General features: G+C 31.1%; 1 protein-coding gene across 1 annotated transcript in view; it reads right to left on the minus strand.

The window, feature by feature from the left end:
• The window catches only part of LOC126735693 (ATP-binding cassette sub-family G member 1-like), a 105,692-nt gene that overhangs the window by 14,533 nt on the left and 74,061 nt on the right, over nt 1-17,098 (minus strand). Inside the window, exon 2 of the mRNA XM_050439756.1 lies at nt 2,990-3,107. Within this exon, the coding sequence (XP_050295713.1) occupies nt 2,990-3,107 (118 nt within the window). The remainder of the gene's footprint in view (nt 1-2,989; nt 3,108-17,098) is intronic.

Below are 17,098 nucleotides of genomic sequence, written 5' to 3' on the forward strand. Positions count from 1 at the left end.
ACATTTTTCACAATTAGGAACGATACTTAGATCTTGAAATATTAAGCTTTAAGGAAATACAGCAAACTTGGCAATACGTTGAAGTATACTACCCTAGAAAAGTCCTGGAGTCATTAAAATAACTATCAGAATTAATATTACTATATAAGACTCGTCTCCTAATATTAAACAATTTAGTAATTAAGTTACCATTTTTTAAGAAACTTTGGGTAAACTGAATTTTATATATACTATATCAGATAATGAATCATCCAGATGAGAACAGACAGACAGAAAACATGGCAGTCCTAATTCTTGTAACTTCTAATGTAATATAGTTTGGGGTACCCAATGTTGAGAAATAACATGCAATGGGATGTGTTATAATCCTATTATTAGTAGCGCTCCATACCAATAAATTGTCGCTACACTGAAGTACAAAACAACATACAGGTTCATGAAATAATTATTAAAATTACTATTAATATTAAACAAACGGACGTCTTTTGCTTCATAATGTATAGCTTTTAAATTTAGGTCTTGTAAAGGTATCCTTTGCCTCTAATATCTTGAATATGAGTTTTGCTCCTAGGTATACATTTTTTAGTCAGAGAAATTGCAATCGATGTACAAATTTCCATAATAAAGTTTTAATCAGTTAGACATATTTAGCCAAATTGTCTGATATTTTATGATATACAGGGTGCCTTTGATTAATTCGGCACTATTGGTATCTATGTTAGTATTTAAGATTCGCTCGGTTAAATTAGCATACTGGTAGAGAAGAGTATTTTTATTGTCATTCTGATGGTATTTTCTGCTAGCGTGTTTTAAAACAATTGACAATATTTATATACTGTAATAAATATTTTTAGTTAATATCTCTTAGCCATTAACTATACTCAAAGATTTATTTGGGTAATATTTCTTGTATTTATTTTTCATAATATTACAATAATCTTCATTTAATATATTTCGGATAACGGAATTTACGTTTTCTGAACTAATATGCATGCAATGTATGAATTTCCTTTATATAATGCCTTAAAAGCCAAAAGGAGCAACGATTTCCGAATCGCAGAATTCCTGATAGGAAAACGCTTAAAACAGTTTTTTGTTATCTAAGGAAAACTAGTAAAAATTCTAATTTATTTAATTTTTTTAAATTAAGATATAAATGTCATGCATACTTGTAGAAGCGTCTGTTAAATCTATACATAATTGTGGAAATTACATCAATTGTTTTGAGGGTGCAGAAGAAAATATTACAATAACCTCAATTATAACCATATCATTGCTTATTGTTGGTTGATTAAAGGACAATTATTTTTATAGGCAAAAAAGTGTATTAAAAAGTGTACATCATACATGACCAAATAATTCTAAAAAACATGCTTTGAAAGACCAGAACTTGTACAACTATGCCAAAATGTCACAAATCACGTCTAGGAGTAAGAACGACTGGAAGAAATGTTGTGACCCAGAAGTAAATTCAACGTGATCAAGTAGGAATATTGAGGAACTGGGTGTGGACCATAAAATTGTAGATATTACTTGTGTTGCTGCAAAACAAGTTCTTTCTATATGGGATTTAGACCTGGGATCACAGCATAATGAATGTTTTAAGATTATGTTGTACACTGATATATGTCAAGCCTGCATCAGAAAAATATTTTTTTGCAAGTAATACAGTTTCTCTCATCAAAGTGAGACGATTACTAACGACTAACGTGTACTGAAAAACAACGACGTAATAGGCGAGTAGCAGAGTGCATGAAATGCATTCATGCGCATTGTCATATTTTGCCATTAAACACCGCTCTATGTGTAATGATCGACTCCCCAACCTGTCTTTAAATTGACTACCCTTATTAAGCATGAAAATTAGTATTTTATCTATATCCCAATCTGTTTCCGAGTTTGAACGAATCACTTCATCAATATCTTCGACGTTAGAGAAATCAAAATTAAAAGTTATATCGTCATATGACTTATTGTTATTATAAAAGGCTATTTTTTCCCCTGGTAAGAATCTTTTGTAAAAATTATCAAAAGAAGTTGTTAATAAAGTCAAGATTTAATAAATGTATCAGTTTACATTTTTTTAAAGTAAAAATTATTAAATTATGCCCGATTCTTACTTCGTGATTAAGCCAGCAGGCTGGCAAAGTGCAGAATTTTGTTATAATTCAATTTATATTAAATGAGTTTATTAAAGTTTCGTTAAATTTTTTTGTCGATGTTGTTAGTTTAGAAAAATTTAAAACCAAGTTGCTGTATGTATATCATATGAGTTCTTTGTCCCACAAGACGTCACAAGCTCAGGTTCACTGACAAAAATAGGATCAATAAGGGTGCCAATAAGTTTATTTATTCTTGTGGGTTCGTATAGAATTTAAAAGGAGTATGACTTGTGTGCATGTACTGTCTAACTTATGAGCACTCTTATTCTCATGTCAACCATTAGAATAACATAAGTAAAAATAGGAATATAGGAATATTTTGATAGTGAAGCGTCAAAATCGATATTACATTATTTATGTTAAAATTATGTGGCTTATAGAAAGTTAAAGTTTTAAAATTTTTGTAGATATAGGGTTTTTTTTGTAGATTGATAGATGGCTCCACGCTAGTAGCTATCTATCACCTTGTTTTAAATCCTTTTTTAAAAAGTTCTCCAAGCTGTGTTTCACGAAACTCTATTTAAAAACACGTGAAGCAAATACCAGATTGTGCAAAGAGTACCGAGACGGTCGGGCCGATTCACTGGGTGCCCTCTTTTATAGGCATTCAAGATTGGGCAACTATTCGTCTCATTTTCTTTAATACCTTTGATTTAAAGTAATTAAATTATTTTAAGCGGTCTTAAAAAGCGGTGACAATCTTATCACAGGGTATTTACCGCTAGATATATTATTTATGTGTTCACCGATCACACTAGAATTATTGTAAATATTATTTATTACGATGATCTATAAAAAATCAGAAACTTTTGTAAATATGCACTTACTTGTATCCTGCCAAGATGTTTAGTAGCGTACTTTTTCCTGCACCAGATGGTCCTAGAATAGCAGTGAGCTCACTAGACTTAAATTGTCCGTTGATACTTCTTAAAATGATTTTGGAACCTAAAACATGTGAGTAGTTAATTTTTACGGTATGTGTTACCCTGCATTAACAGAAGAGAAAATGATTTGCACCGGCTTAAGTTAAGCTAAAGAGAGAACGACAATGCTTTACTGATTCCCGACTTGTGCTGTCCGCTGGGAGAAGAAATATATTTTTGCGTAGGAAACCCTATCGGATAACTCGGGAGCCATCGGACGCCTGATTCCTGCCAGTCTTTTCGCGCGTCTTCGTTTTTTGTATGTTCGGTTTAAATCAATTTGGGCTCTAGTTGATAGAGTTTAAAAAAAGAGGAAAAGGAGATATGCTACCATTCTCTTTTTGATTTGTAACTTAGATTTAACTTGTATAAAATTAATTTCTGCACTTAAGACCAGACTTTTATACAAACACATGGATTAAACAAAAAATGTGTCCTAATATTTTTTCTGAAAAAAAGGGATTTTGTGAAAATAATTTGTTGAAATTAATTTTTGTGATAAACATTTTTTATTCATGGATATAATTGATCCAATCATAGATTTTGGCCCTAAAAAAGTAACAATCAAAATGAACTTTCACAATAGCTGTCCCAGCATTATATTACTTTCAACAAATGCACACAAATTTATTTAGGGGCTGGAGGGATATTTACACATTTTGTAAATATTGGCATACTTATTTGTGGTAGAAATTAATCCTGATATACTTAGACAATGAAGGAATATATTAAAAACTAACTAGATATATTGCTTGAATCGGGATTTTTCTCAGCATATACTTACAAATATATCTACAAGCTTATAACTCTTGTATAGATTATATTTTCATTAAAGATAATTACTTAAACGAGACTTGCAAAGTGGAAATTGGCTAGATGTTTTTAATGATATCAATATGAACCGTGCATGATACGCCTTGGTAACTAAGCTAAAGTTTTATAGTAATAAAAACACTAAAGTCAAAGTAGACTAGAGCTTTATACATACAAAAACAATATTAAAATCCGTACAACGCAGACAATCGAATAGCACACAAAATCCAAGCGAACAAAACTCTAACTTCAAAGATAAATAAGTAAACTTTTTAACTGAAACGTCAAAAAGAGCAGATATTCCAAAAAGAATAGACTAAAGTCAAGGAAATTCTCAAGAGCATACCTCTTGAGAATTTCCTTAAGAGAAATATTTTGAAAATACTTCCCATAAGACTTAACGTGCTGATATTGCATATATTAAAATTAATAACATACAAGTTGACTGCTCTAAAAAGCATAAAGAAATAAACTTAGATAGATTAGAAAAAAAGATGATTATGTTTATTTCTACTAGTCTACATAACTAGCAATTGTTTTGAGCAAGGAGTATTTCCATCAATTTTTAAGCAAACACACAACCGACCATAGTTACTAACTAGTGATCTTTAACACCAATAACCACACTTGAAAATATTTTGTTGTGTTGCTTGATTCAATTCCAACGAACGAAGACAATTTTATTGGCAATGCCTAAACCAATTTTCAGATTAAATAAAAGTTTGAGTCTTAATTTACAAAAATGAAATAAGGAGCATGCGTATACCAAAGCGAATGAAACAATTCGAGAAATTTTAGAGTCAGCAACATACATTCAACATTTAGTACAGCAAGTACTCTGAAGAGCTTGATTCGAAATTTTTTCTGCTGCTTCCAAAAATACAAGATGTTATCCCAGCAAAATATGCAGAAATTGATGAGGTTGAACTGGACAAGATCATCTCTGATTTTAAAATGTGGAAACGTGTTCGAAAATTTTCAGTTAGAAAATTTCTCTCAGGAAGCGACCAAAAACATTTCTCGAAGCTCTTGATCCATGTGATATGCAGTTTTACATACACATCTACCAGTCACAGTAATTTCCCGTGACCAGTCATTTTTAATTTTAGGGAAAACCATCGAATGGGTTAGCGGTACTCAATATTCAGCGTGATATTCTAGTGACTAGTGAACAAATACTGGATATTCTTGCGAAAAAAGAAAAGAAGTTTAGAGATTACTTTGTAAATGCTGTTCAACTGCTTTTATAACTCTACATTTTTAGAGATCATTGGTTGATGACAGGTTTATGCAGATGGTCATTGAATTGTATTGTGGCTATTGAGATGACGTAGTTTTATATCCTGATTTTATAATACACCTAAGATATTTGCCCTTCTGTCACGACGCCCATGAATCATTTATCAGAAGAACTGATTTGTATTGAAAATTCTGCATTGCAATAAAAGTAATTCTGAGTTTACTTTACTAAGCAGTATCATACAAAACTATGAATATGATGGAACTTAAAGTTTTCGTTTTTTTACCTCATAATATTTTAGGCACATTGCAATGAACTAGGTTGATTGAATCTCGATAAAAACTTACACGTCAGCACACAGAAAGAATTGATCACGTATTTGGATAGTTTGAGGAATAAAATTAATACTATTACTTATTATTAGGGCAATAGGGCTCAAACAGTAGCAAGGACATATAAAGTTTTAAAATGAGCAATACATATTACTTTTCTCAGTGTTACTGTACATATAAAAAGTTAAGGTAAGAGATGAGCAGTCCAAATACTTTATAGTCTATATAGACTATTTGAACTGCTCATCTATCTTTTTATTTACCGTGCAGTGAAACCTATGCTTCGCGACACAAAATGGTCTTTCTTGAAAATATTATCTTGATTTTTTTAAACGGATCTGCTTGGTACCATTACTATTTAATCATTATATTTTTGATGTGTTTGATTTAGAGATAAATGCTGAAATAATCGGGTTTGCTAACGATACGCTTTCTTTTTTAGTGAAAAAATTGGAACATTTTTAAGGAATATCAGAGCCTGAATAAGTGTCAATGGTCAACTTCAGTAAATCCAAATGTGTACCATTAACATTAATAGCATCTAATTCACCTGACTTTGAGAATCTTACGCTAAACAAAGCATGTAATAAGGTCGAGATTTACGGGGTTAAAAATACCATATGACTTCGGCCAAATTGGAAACACATCATTGCAGTTACCAGTAAATTTAAATAATTAATTTCTGGATAAGTTTAGAAAGTACTGAAACATCTTTCAACTGAAATAAATTATTTAAAGAAGTTTTTACTAATTAACATCTAAAATATACAGCCCCCTTCCACCTGAAGAGAAAAAGACAAAAAAGTTTTTTTTAAGCTATACAGGGTGTCCGGAAAGTCAACGATAATACTGAAGGGGCTGATGGAGCAACTCATAAGCACCCAGAAAAACATAAAATGACCTTAGTAAAAAATCGATGGTTTTCGAGATATTGGCACTTTAGTGGAAGTCACCAAAATCCTACTCTTGGATCAGATTTTCGATTGTCACGCCTTAAAAATAGATATTTTTTAGAATTTTTTTTTAGCTATGCAACACTGAATAGCCATTTTACTGATCAAAGACAAACATTAAACTAAACGGCCAAAAAATTTAATAAGAAATCTATTCTAAAAGAAAGTATTACTTATTTTTATTTTTTAAACTTTGAATTTGACCGTTCATACTGGACCGAAAAATTGTACGGCAACCCAGCTAATACCCTAAAAAGTTTGCTCATTTAATTTAATTTTAAAATTACCCAATATGTTTTAAAAACAGCTTTACTGTTATTGTGATAGAGTGAAAGATAAACCTAATCTACCTTATGAAAAAAATAAAACAAATTTATAATTATGTTATATTAAAAAATATATTTTAATTTAACTTAAAAAAAATTTTAAAAATCAAATAATATAATATGTTCGAACTGTCTACCACCAACGCGAATGCAGGCGTGGCATCTTTTAATAAATGGCCTATTGATCCATCTTGCATTCCTGGCAGCGTTAAGATCTTGGGCTGCATCATTTATTCGCTGCCGTAATTCAGCAATATTATTTATTGGTCTTGCATAAACCTTTTCTTTTATGCAACCCCAGTAAAAAAAATCGAGAGAGTTTAGGTCTGGAGACCTGGGAGGCCATAAAATTGGACCAAGTCGGCCGATCGATCTGTTGGGGTATCTTTGGTTAAAATACCGACGAACTTTATGGGCATAATGTGCCGGGCATCCATCATTTTGGAACCACATTATTCGGCGTCTGGCCAAAGGAACATCTTCTAAAAGAATTGGTAGATTGTTTCGACAAAAATCTAAATAAGCCTGCCAGTTCAAATTTTCTGGTAATTCGAATGGGCCAATTACACGTCCGTTCAAGATACCGGTCCACAAGTTTACTTTAAAACGGTACTGTGACCTTTCTTCTCGAATAGAGTGGGGATTTTCCAACGCATAAGTGTGCAAATTGTGCATGTTCATAAAGCCATCCTTTTTGAATGTACTCTCATCCGACCACAGTATATTATTTAAAAAATTCGGAAACTCTTGATTTTTTTGCAAAATTCTGCGGCAAAATTGTAGGCGTGGTTCGTAGTCTCGAGGCAGTAGGCTTTGCACTCGTTGAATATGATAAGGGTGATATTAAAATCGCCTAGTGATGTCGTTTACTACCGATTTCGGTATCCCTGTTCTTCTTTCGATTGCTCTTGCCGAAGTAGTCGGATCATTTTCAATTTCTTCTAAAACTTGATCAACCTAATCAATACGAGGTCTTCCCTCTCGAACAGGAGCATGAGGCATTCTGCCTTCGGAATATGAGCGGCGAACATTAATAAATACACGATAGTCAGGATATCGGGCCAAATTCGGATATCTTTCTTGATAAAGATTAGATGCTAGAGCATTTCTTCTGCATTCACCATAAATGAGATGTATGTTTGCATATTCTTCGGCGGTATACGGCAAGGGCATAATAAATGATTAACCAATAAAACAAACAGCTCAAAGAACACAGTCCACAGGAAAATGAGCTCAAAAACAAATCCAAAGCAAAAGATACAAGCAACAAAGTAGTTAGTTCACGGAATACTGTAAACAAACTAAATTCCAAAAATGTTTGTTGTTTATTGCTATGGTGATAAGAATTACCTTTGCTCTTGATTTTTTTAATTTTTAAGTTAAATAAAAACATTTTAAACATAACTTAAAAATTTGTTTAATTTTTTTACAATGATATCATAAGGTGAATTAGGGTTATTTTTTACTATAACACAATAATAGTAAACTGTTAAAAAAACATTTAGGTAATTTTAAAAAGTAGATTAAATGAGCAAACTTTTTAAGGTATTAGCTGGGTTGCCGTACAATATTTCGGTCCAGTATGAGCGGTCAAATTCAAAGTTTAAAAAATAAAAATAAGTAATACTTTATTTCAGAATAGATTTCTTATTAAATTTTTGGGCCGTTTAGTTTAATGTTTGTCTTTGATCAGTAAAATGGCTATTCAGTGTTGCATAGCTAAAAAGAGATTCTAAAAAATATCTATTTTTAAGGCGTGACAATCGAAAATCTGATCCGAGAGTAGGATTTTGGTGACTTCCACTATTAAGGTTAACACTTTATTAAGGTTATTTTATGTCTTTCTGGGTGCTTATGAGTTGCTTCATCAGCCCCTTCAGTATTATCGTTGACTTTCCGGACACCCTGTATAACTATTTCTAGCTATACAAGTTTTTTAGACTTTACAGAGCCTACTTCAAAATTTATATAAAATTAATAAATTTAATTATTGTATTTTCTAAATCTATATTGAAATTTTCAATGTTTTCTAGGATTTACCCAAAATTTGAAATCTGGGTTAGATATTTGCACTAGGAACATAATAAAAACACTAAGTGTGGAAAAAGACAGTAAGCAGTTTCTCCGATATAGAGGAATATGTTATGGTTTCCATACCTAAAATAGAGACAGAAAAAAGAAAGTAGTAGACATTATCTTTTTAGGAAGTCGAATTTTACCATCCATTTATACTTTGTTAAAGGACAAAGTCATTTTTATGTATGAGGTTTTTTAGAATGTCCGCTTACCCTTTTTATGACCTTTAGGAAATAAGATACAAAGTTTGCTAAGGTACACCAAAATGTTCGGAAAAAATTATGTCTACAAATTGATTGTTTCCATTTATAATAAATAATAAATAGAATAAACTAAATTTTATAATACATTTTTAAATCCAAGTTACTTCCCGCTCAGCTTAATTCATCCATCTGCAATTAAGATCTAAGCAATGTTGAACGCTTTAATCCGAATTCCTTTCGTAGCCCTAGATTCGATAGCCATACTTATATGAATATTCGTGTAGAGTCCAGAAAAAAACAAAACAGGATCAAAATTATATTTTCATGGTTGCTTGATGCAAATTTAACATTTTTAATTTATACATATTTGATAAATCAACCGCCTCAATAGTTTATTTGCCATATTTTTTACTAAAGCTAATTGAATATTTTGTTCTATGGTACAGGACACGCGTTCACACTCATGTATACGAAATCATGCTAAAATACTCACAAGAAATCGGAGGTAATGACAAACGTTGCCCTCCACATAATATTGAGATCATTGCCAAAAGCTTTAAATACCTGTAGCAAATCTGCACGATTGCGCCAAGACGATCGGTCCCGATACAGTGGACGTTCTCCTTTAGGTGCCAATAAATAAATTACTGACCTTTCACTAAACAGTAGAAACTAAATTTGCAAAAAGACATGTTTTTGCAAATTTATTACCTGATTTTTACTTAATTTGTTCTTTATTTTTGCTTAATTAGACGTGTTCAAAGAAATACAAAAACGCAACCTCTTCAAAAAATAAACGATTTTTTATTAAAACATTGTTTATATTAAAATAAAATGGAAATGCACTTCTACTTAACCAGAGCATTACTATTAGTAAAGCGTCATTAAAAGAATGTCCAGAATTCTTGGTTACATTTTTTGGATTGAAATATTCCGCAGATTTGGAAGGCTTGGTCTAGGTCTCAAATAACGGTTTTGTATATTTTTTTCTATTGGTAATGGTAAATGATACATCTGTTAGATTCTTTCCTTGTAAAAATAACTTTAAAGTTTCGTTAAACATTAATATTAACGCTTAACACTTTTTACTTTTGATAAATCCAATTAATGTAGACAACTTAGAAATTGGTATAAAAATTACATTTGGACAAAAACTTCCTTGTATGTTTAGTCTAATAAAATAAACAGTCGACAAATTTTCTTTATTTCTTCCCAGTCTTCCCTCCAACTATTTTTTTAAAATGTGGCCAGATACTTTCATAGATTTTTTTTTGGTTTTTCTGGCTTTATAGTTAATTTATCTATTTGTTAAAAAAAATGTTTAAGAAAATTGCTTTATATTATAATAATAACATTTATTTAATTAATTATTAATAGCAATTAATTTAATAACAAATTTTTTTGGACTCTCTCATGAATTATTAATTAAAAAAAAGCTATAGTTTTTTATAGACATATATCTATTACTTTTATTTACGTATACCAAAAATATATTTCTTATTTATTAGACGAGTAATACATAATAATTAAAATGAAATGCAATAAAAAACAAAGGATAGTAAAACATTTTCTCTTTTTTGGAATTTCAGGGCTGCAAATTGACCTATAATATTTTCCACAGGTATTCACTCTTTGCTTATGTCGGATCATTTAGGTACTCATCACTCTAATGAGCCTTTAGTGCAAAAATAACTGCTCTACAAAATCCACGCGAGCGACCATCATGTACCAGATAGTTTTTTTGGAACAACAGCATTGGGAATTTTACTAAGTTCTACGGTCATTATTTATCATCTATGTATATAAGCTGAAAAAAATTTATATTTCTTCTAGAAACATAAAAAATAAAGTGGCCATGTGACAACACTTACTTGCATAAGTTCTTACCAAGATAAGAGAGTGTGCTACACAAGGTATAAATACTGCTAGAGGATTACGGTGTTTTTATAAGAGTTTTCAATCCTAAACACAATTGTATATAATAAGATTGTACAGTACAATCTTAAATATTGAAATGTAACTCGATTAGTACCTGAAGAATTGCAGTTTTTATATCAAAGTACCTATGACCAGTATTATTAATGAAACAAATGAACATTTCTATAGCAGAACCATTATTTGCAACATATCTTAAAATAAAAGTTAATTACATATTTAAAAATTTGAGGAGTCTCCCAAAATCCTGGACCTCTAGGTTATAGCCTACACTAAGCCTACTGATTATCCATCCCTCGTTAACGTTCGATAACTTAAATTTCCGTATTTATTTACAAATCTTTGTCATCCGTCTACTCTCAGTATGTGCATTCTTTCTATTGTTTATAAGTGGTTCATAACTATATATTGTAGGCAGTTTCTAGAGCATGTGCTTTGACCACACTTCATCTAGCATCAATTGATAAATGGTCATTTATCATTTCTCCATCTACATAAATAACTTTCCAATTTCATTTTATTGGCATGCGTGCATTGCATTCACGGCATGTTTTAAACAATAATTCATTTAAATTAAAAAAGTCATCCATTTTCTCTCTAAGGTTCTGGTATAATATCAAAAGCAGGAATGAAAAACTCTCAAAATCTACAGCATCTATATAATTTAAATAACGGTTACATATGTTTCACCCGGTTAGGGCATCATCAGACCTTAAAAAATTATTAATTTAAAATAAAATTACAATAAAAAATAAGGTTTTCCCTTACCAAAAATAAGACGATACACATACATACACGTAAACGAACTCTAATTGTATACAAACAAAACATTCCACATAGGTACAAAGATTAAAAATTTTATAATTAATACCCATTGTGGCATCTACAATAAAACACATCAATTTACTAGAGTGAAGTTAAGTTAGTTGCAAATTTTTATATTCTGATGGTGCGGAGTTCTATAGTTGGTTATTGGATGGCGCTGCGTCTGTAGCCAATGGTACTCGTTGTAGGCGATGGAGATGTACAGTTAATATTGTTAAAAATAAAATGATTCTGTCCCGTAATTTTGTCGTTCACACATACAAAATCGGGACTTTTTATGGCTTTATTAATCTCCATCGTCTCCAAGAGATCGAGCTTTCTACCTTTATCACATTTATGTAGAATTCTGATATTTTCTTCGGGCGGGAAAGTCTATTTTCTAATAAGTGGTTGGCAAAAGCTGACTTGCTCACTACAATATCGGTGTTAATATGTTTATCAAACTGGGATTTATGTTCTTTAATACGCGTTGCTACTTTCCTGCCAGATTGTTCAATGTACATTGCGGGGCATTCAACGCATTTAATTTCATATATCCCCGATGAAGTGAGCGGGTCCACCTTATCCTTAACCTTAACAATATGACTTTTAAGTGTGTTACTAGTTTTTAATGAGGTAATTACATTATATTTTTGGAAAAAACGGCCCAAGATATCAGAGATTGTACCAAAATATGTCAAAGATCTGTAGGTAACATTAGCTTTAATATTTGTTTGAATAAAATTGAATGAAAGCTTATATTTATTAACAAATTTATTGTATAATCTATGAATAGATTTTAACGGAAAAGAATTGTTTAAGGCAATTTGTAATAAATGTGATAAAGGTAGAAAGCTCGATCTCTTGGAGACGATGGAGATTAATAAAGCCATAAAAAGTCCCGATTTTGTATGTGTGAACGACAAAATTACGGGACAGAATCATTTTATTTTTAACAATATTAACTGTACATCTCCATCGCCTACAACGAGTACCATTGCTACAGACGCAGCGCCATCCAATAACCAACTATAGAACTCAATATCAGAATATAAATATTTGCAACTAACTTAACTTCACTCTAGTAAATTGATGTGTTTTATTGTAGATGTCACAATGTGTATTAATTATAAAATTTTTAATCTTTGTACCTATTTGGAATGTTTTGTTTGTATAGAATTAGAGTTTGTTTACGTGTATGTATGTGTATCGTCCTATTTTTGGTAAGGGAAAACCTTATTTTTTATTGTAATTTTATTTTAAATTAATAATTTTTAAGGTCTGATGATGCCCTAACCGAATGAAACATATGTAACCGTTATTTAAATTATATAGATGCTGTAGATTTTGAGAGTTTTTCATTCCTGCTTTTGAAATAATTAATTTTATTAATGTCGGTTAAAATGCAATTAAATATACAGATAAGCGAATAGAAGACTACACATAGGCATTATAAATGGCAATATCGCTTCTCACTTACTTTCTGATTGATAAGCAGCGGGGCGGATTCCGAGTCTTATTTGCTATTTCGGCATGGCAAAATTAGGAGACGTTTTGCTGTGTGATTGCATAGTGCACTGTTGAGTTTTAAAGCGCCATCTTAATTTTTTTAAATATATTTACTATTATGGCTGTTTATAGCCCTTCCAAAAAAGATCAGTTAATTAAATGGTTTTATGGAGGTAATTCGGTAGTACACTGCAGGGATCTATTCTCAGTAAATTTTAAAAATAGACCTATTCCTTGTGCTAAAATTATTTAAATGTCGTGTCAAAGAGACATCTTTTTGCTTCCAAGAACGTAGAAATCGTCACATCAAAGCTCAAAAGCCACCTATTGAAAAAGTCCAGGAGACAGAACGGCAGGAAGAAATGGTTTGTAGTGCTTTAATTTTGGATCAAGACGATCGAGCAGAAGAGGAACTGGGTATGCACCATAAACCTGTGACGAGCATTTGGATAAGACATCGATACAAATGTTTTAAGTATTCCAAAACTGAGAAGGTGTTTTCTGAAGACCAATGGCGAAGAATAGCATTTTGTGAAATAATGGTGGAAAAGACAAATGAAAATGAATATTTCTTAGAAATTATTTTGTTTTCAGATGAGTCCTCTTTTCCATTGCGTGGGAAACACAATCCTTCCATTGTTCGTTACTAGTCTTAGGAAAACGAACATAGTTTAGTAAGTTTTCAGTTCCGTTTTCAGTACCCTCAAAAGTTGAATGTTAGGGCCCTTATTTTGGGTGACCATATTATTGGGCCATTTTTTATTCCTGGTACTTTGAACACCGAAAAATACCTTGAGTTGTTACAAAATCAAGTTTTTCCTGTGGTTCAACTCCTCCCTGATATAGATCTCGGATCAGTCTATTTTCAACAAAATGGCTGTCCCGCTCAGAATCCGCTTAGAGTAAAAAAAAAGATAACAAGTACTTTTCCCAACCGCCCTGTTAGTGGGACTGGCAATATTAAATGGCTTCCACGATCTCCCGATTTGTCATCAAATGACTTTTATTTGCTAGTTATCTTAAGAAGACTATTTAAAGACATCACAATAGTAGGTCAACAAATTTAGAGGAGTTGAGAAACAAAGTTGTTGAAACTGCCAATGCCATTTTACCTCAAACTCTTTTCGAAAATAATAAGAAAGAGTTTTTCCGATAGGGCTTTTTGAGCGTATTATTTAGAGAATTGTTTGTTTACTTTTTATTTAGAATTTTACTTTCTGTTTTCTTTTTATAATGTTTACATTTTATTTTTATTAGAGTTTATATTTTATTTTATTAAGAACAACGCTTTAATATTCAATATTATATCAATGCCGCGCAATAATTTTGCCGCAAGAGATATAGACCCCACCAATATCAGAGGCTTACTAAAATAACACAGAATACAAATATAAAGAATATGTGTGTTGCCTAATGAATAGGCAGAAATTCCGTTGACAGCTCTATGGACGTTGTTAACAATGACGGGGGGCGATCATCTTGGGTGGCTTGTAGCGGACAATTTAAGACTAATATATTCTAAATTAAATGCTGTAAACTGTAAGCATGGTATTAATAAGACCTTTTATGTATGAATATGGAATTCTTGCACGAATAAAGTATATTTTTTAACACACTTAAATAAAAAATACACATTATGGAAAGCAAAATATAAATTCTTATAACAAAGAAAAATTGTACCTATCTCTTAAACCAAAACTGTCTTCTTATAGTAAATGATTTCATTAATGATAGAATAACCCAAATAGATTTGGTTTTTTTTTTTAATAACTGTGATACCCTGATCACAGATGGTTGTGTAGACTTTCATACCAATGGATGGTAAATCTTTGATACAAGATGATATAAGTCTTTTCAAGCCTAAGTTTGATTAGTGTATTTGTAAAGAAATAAGAAACAGGACTTTTATGAGGTTTTTCTTAGGCCCCTTAACATAAAGACCAAAGCATGATTTGTCTGATTAGAGGTCCTGCCCAGAAATTAAAGAAATTTTAACATGAGACTATCACTCATAGACTCCGCTTGTAACTTGCTCAAGAACAGGCTTAATGTGTCCATATTCAAAGGGAATATTGGAAAGTAAGGATTGAAGAGTGCGAGGTGAAGGTAACTGGAAATATCTTGTATAGTCTGGGACTACATTTTAAAAAAAGAGGATGAAAGCTTACTCCTTACTAGACCATCTACAACCAGAAAGAGAACTCATTAAGGTTTTTCTCGATAAACTGGAACCTACCTACTAATTTGAGATGTTTGGTGAATTAGAACTTGTACGATTTGCAACCTGGATTTTAACGAAACCAACCATTTTTAGAGCTTCTTTATTAACTGAATGTTCTCTTTCAATTTGAGCAACATCAATTAATACATCTTAATCATCACTTTGTGACTGGGTTGCAAATAGGACTTTTTTTGCATAAGGGGTCTTTGAGTAAATATGCTCTATTATTGAAGCTATATTTGATATATGGTGATATTTTTACTAGAACTTACATGACAGATCTCCCTACAAGATTTTTGTGAGGATGGATTCGACAGAAATTTAAAAAATCTACAATTTCTGTGACTATCGGGGCAATTACTAATATTCAAACTAGTGCATCAAGGATATTAGCATGAATATTTTAACCTAGAAGGAAATTTAAATTCCCAATATTTTAATTGGTGGATGTCTCAGAATTGGAATATTGAATTGCAAAAATTGAGAACTGTGACATAGATATGTTCAAAATAGGGCCGAATCTGTAATCATAACTTAAAAAATTACCTGTGCTCTACTCTGTGTAGTTGCACAATGATTGGATGTTTGCAGGCTTGTAAAATAATTTATCAATCCATGATACCGAAAATTACAAAAAGCTATAAAATTAATTTAAAACCTTTAATTAGAAGACAATCATGAGGCTTGGCTTATTTTCCACTCAACGGGAATATAAAAAAGACAGTTGAGTGATCAAATACGACAGTTAAAATATCATTAACGTAATTATTGTCATATTTGATGTACGTCAAAAATTAGTCATATTAAACCTTCATACCCATGTAAACTAAAATTTTAAATAATCGAGCTCGAACCTCGAACACCAGTATACTATTCAACGACAGTATACTGCTGCAGCGACGTTGCAACATCTCGCCTGTTAGGAACTTTACATGTGTAGTGATCCATTTGCAAATCTGTATCCATGGTGGCATTATACAAATTTATACGGGTCCTTAATTCGGATTTGAAAATACCTACTGCTTTTAATACGTTTAGGAACTAATGAAAAGTTTAAAGTAAGAAAGCTTATTTTGCTTCGATTTTTTTTATATTTTTAACAAAGTATCAAAAAAGATCCTAAAAATAATTATTTTTTAAACTATTTAAATATTATTATTATTTGACATCACTAAGGAATAATATGAATATTCGTGTTTGTAATGTGAATATCCTTAATTTAAAGTTGTGGTCTACGTGAGTCTAAGCTAAACCATAGCTTAAATTCTACTAGTATTTTTCGCCCCTCAATATTTCGAGTTTTTTAGCTATTGCTCTTATTTTGTGTGGATTATTCCTTTGATTGTGTTCATCACAAATAATTTTAAGTAGAAATATTTTATATTGGATAAAATATTGTGAATATTTTCTCTGAATTTATTTTGTTTCATTTCTTTCTATCTCTTTTGTGATATGCTTTGAGATCGGTCCATGCTTACAATCAATACTATTACTACTTAACTACACTCTATTTATTAAACTTTATATAGGTCTTAAAAGTCATACCTCTTTTGACCTAGCTGTAAGACCAAATAATTGAAGGATTAATGGTATGAATACTA

Source organism: Anthonomus grandis, chromosome 4, assembly GCF_022605725.1.
Source record: "Anthonomus grandis grandis chromosome 4, icAntGran1.3, whole genome shotgun sequence".
Classification (NCBI taxonomy): domain Eukaryota; kingdom Metazoa; phylum Arthropoda; class Insecta; order Coleoptera; family Curculionidae; genus Anthonomus; species Anthonomus grandis.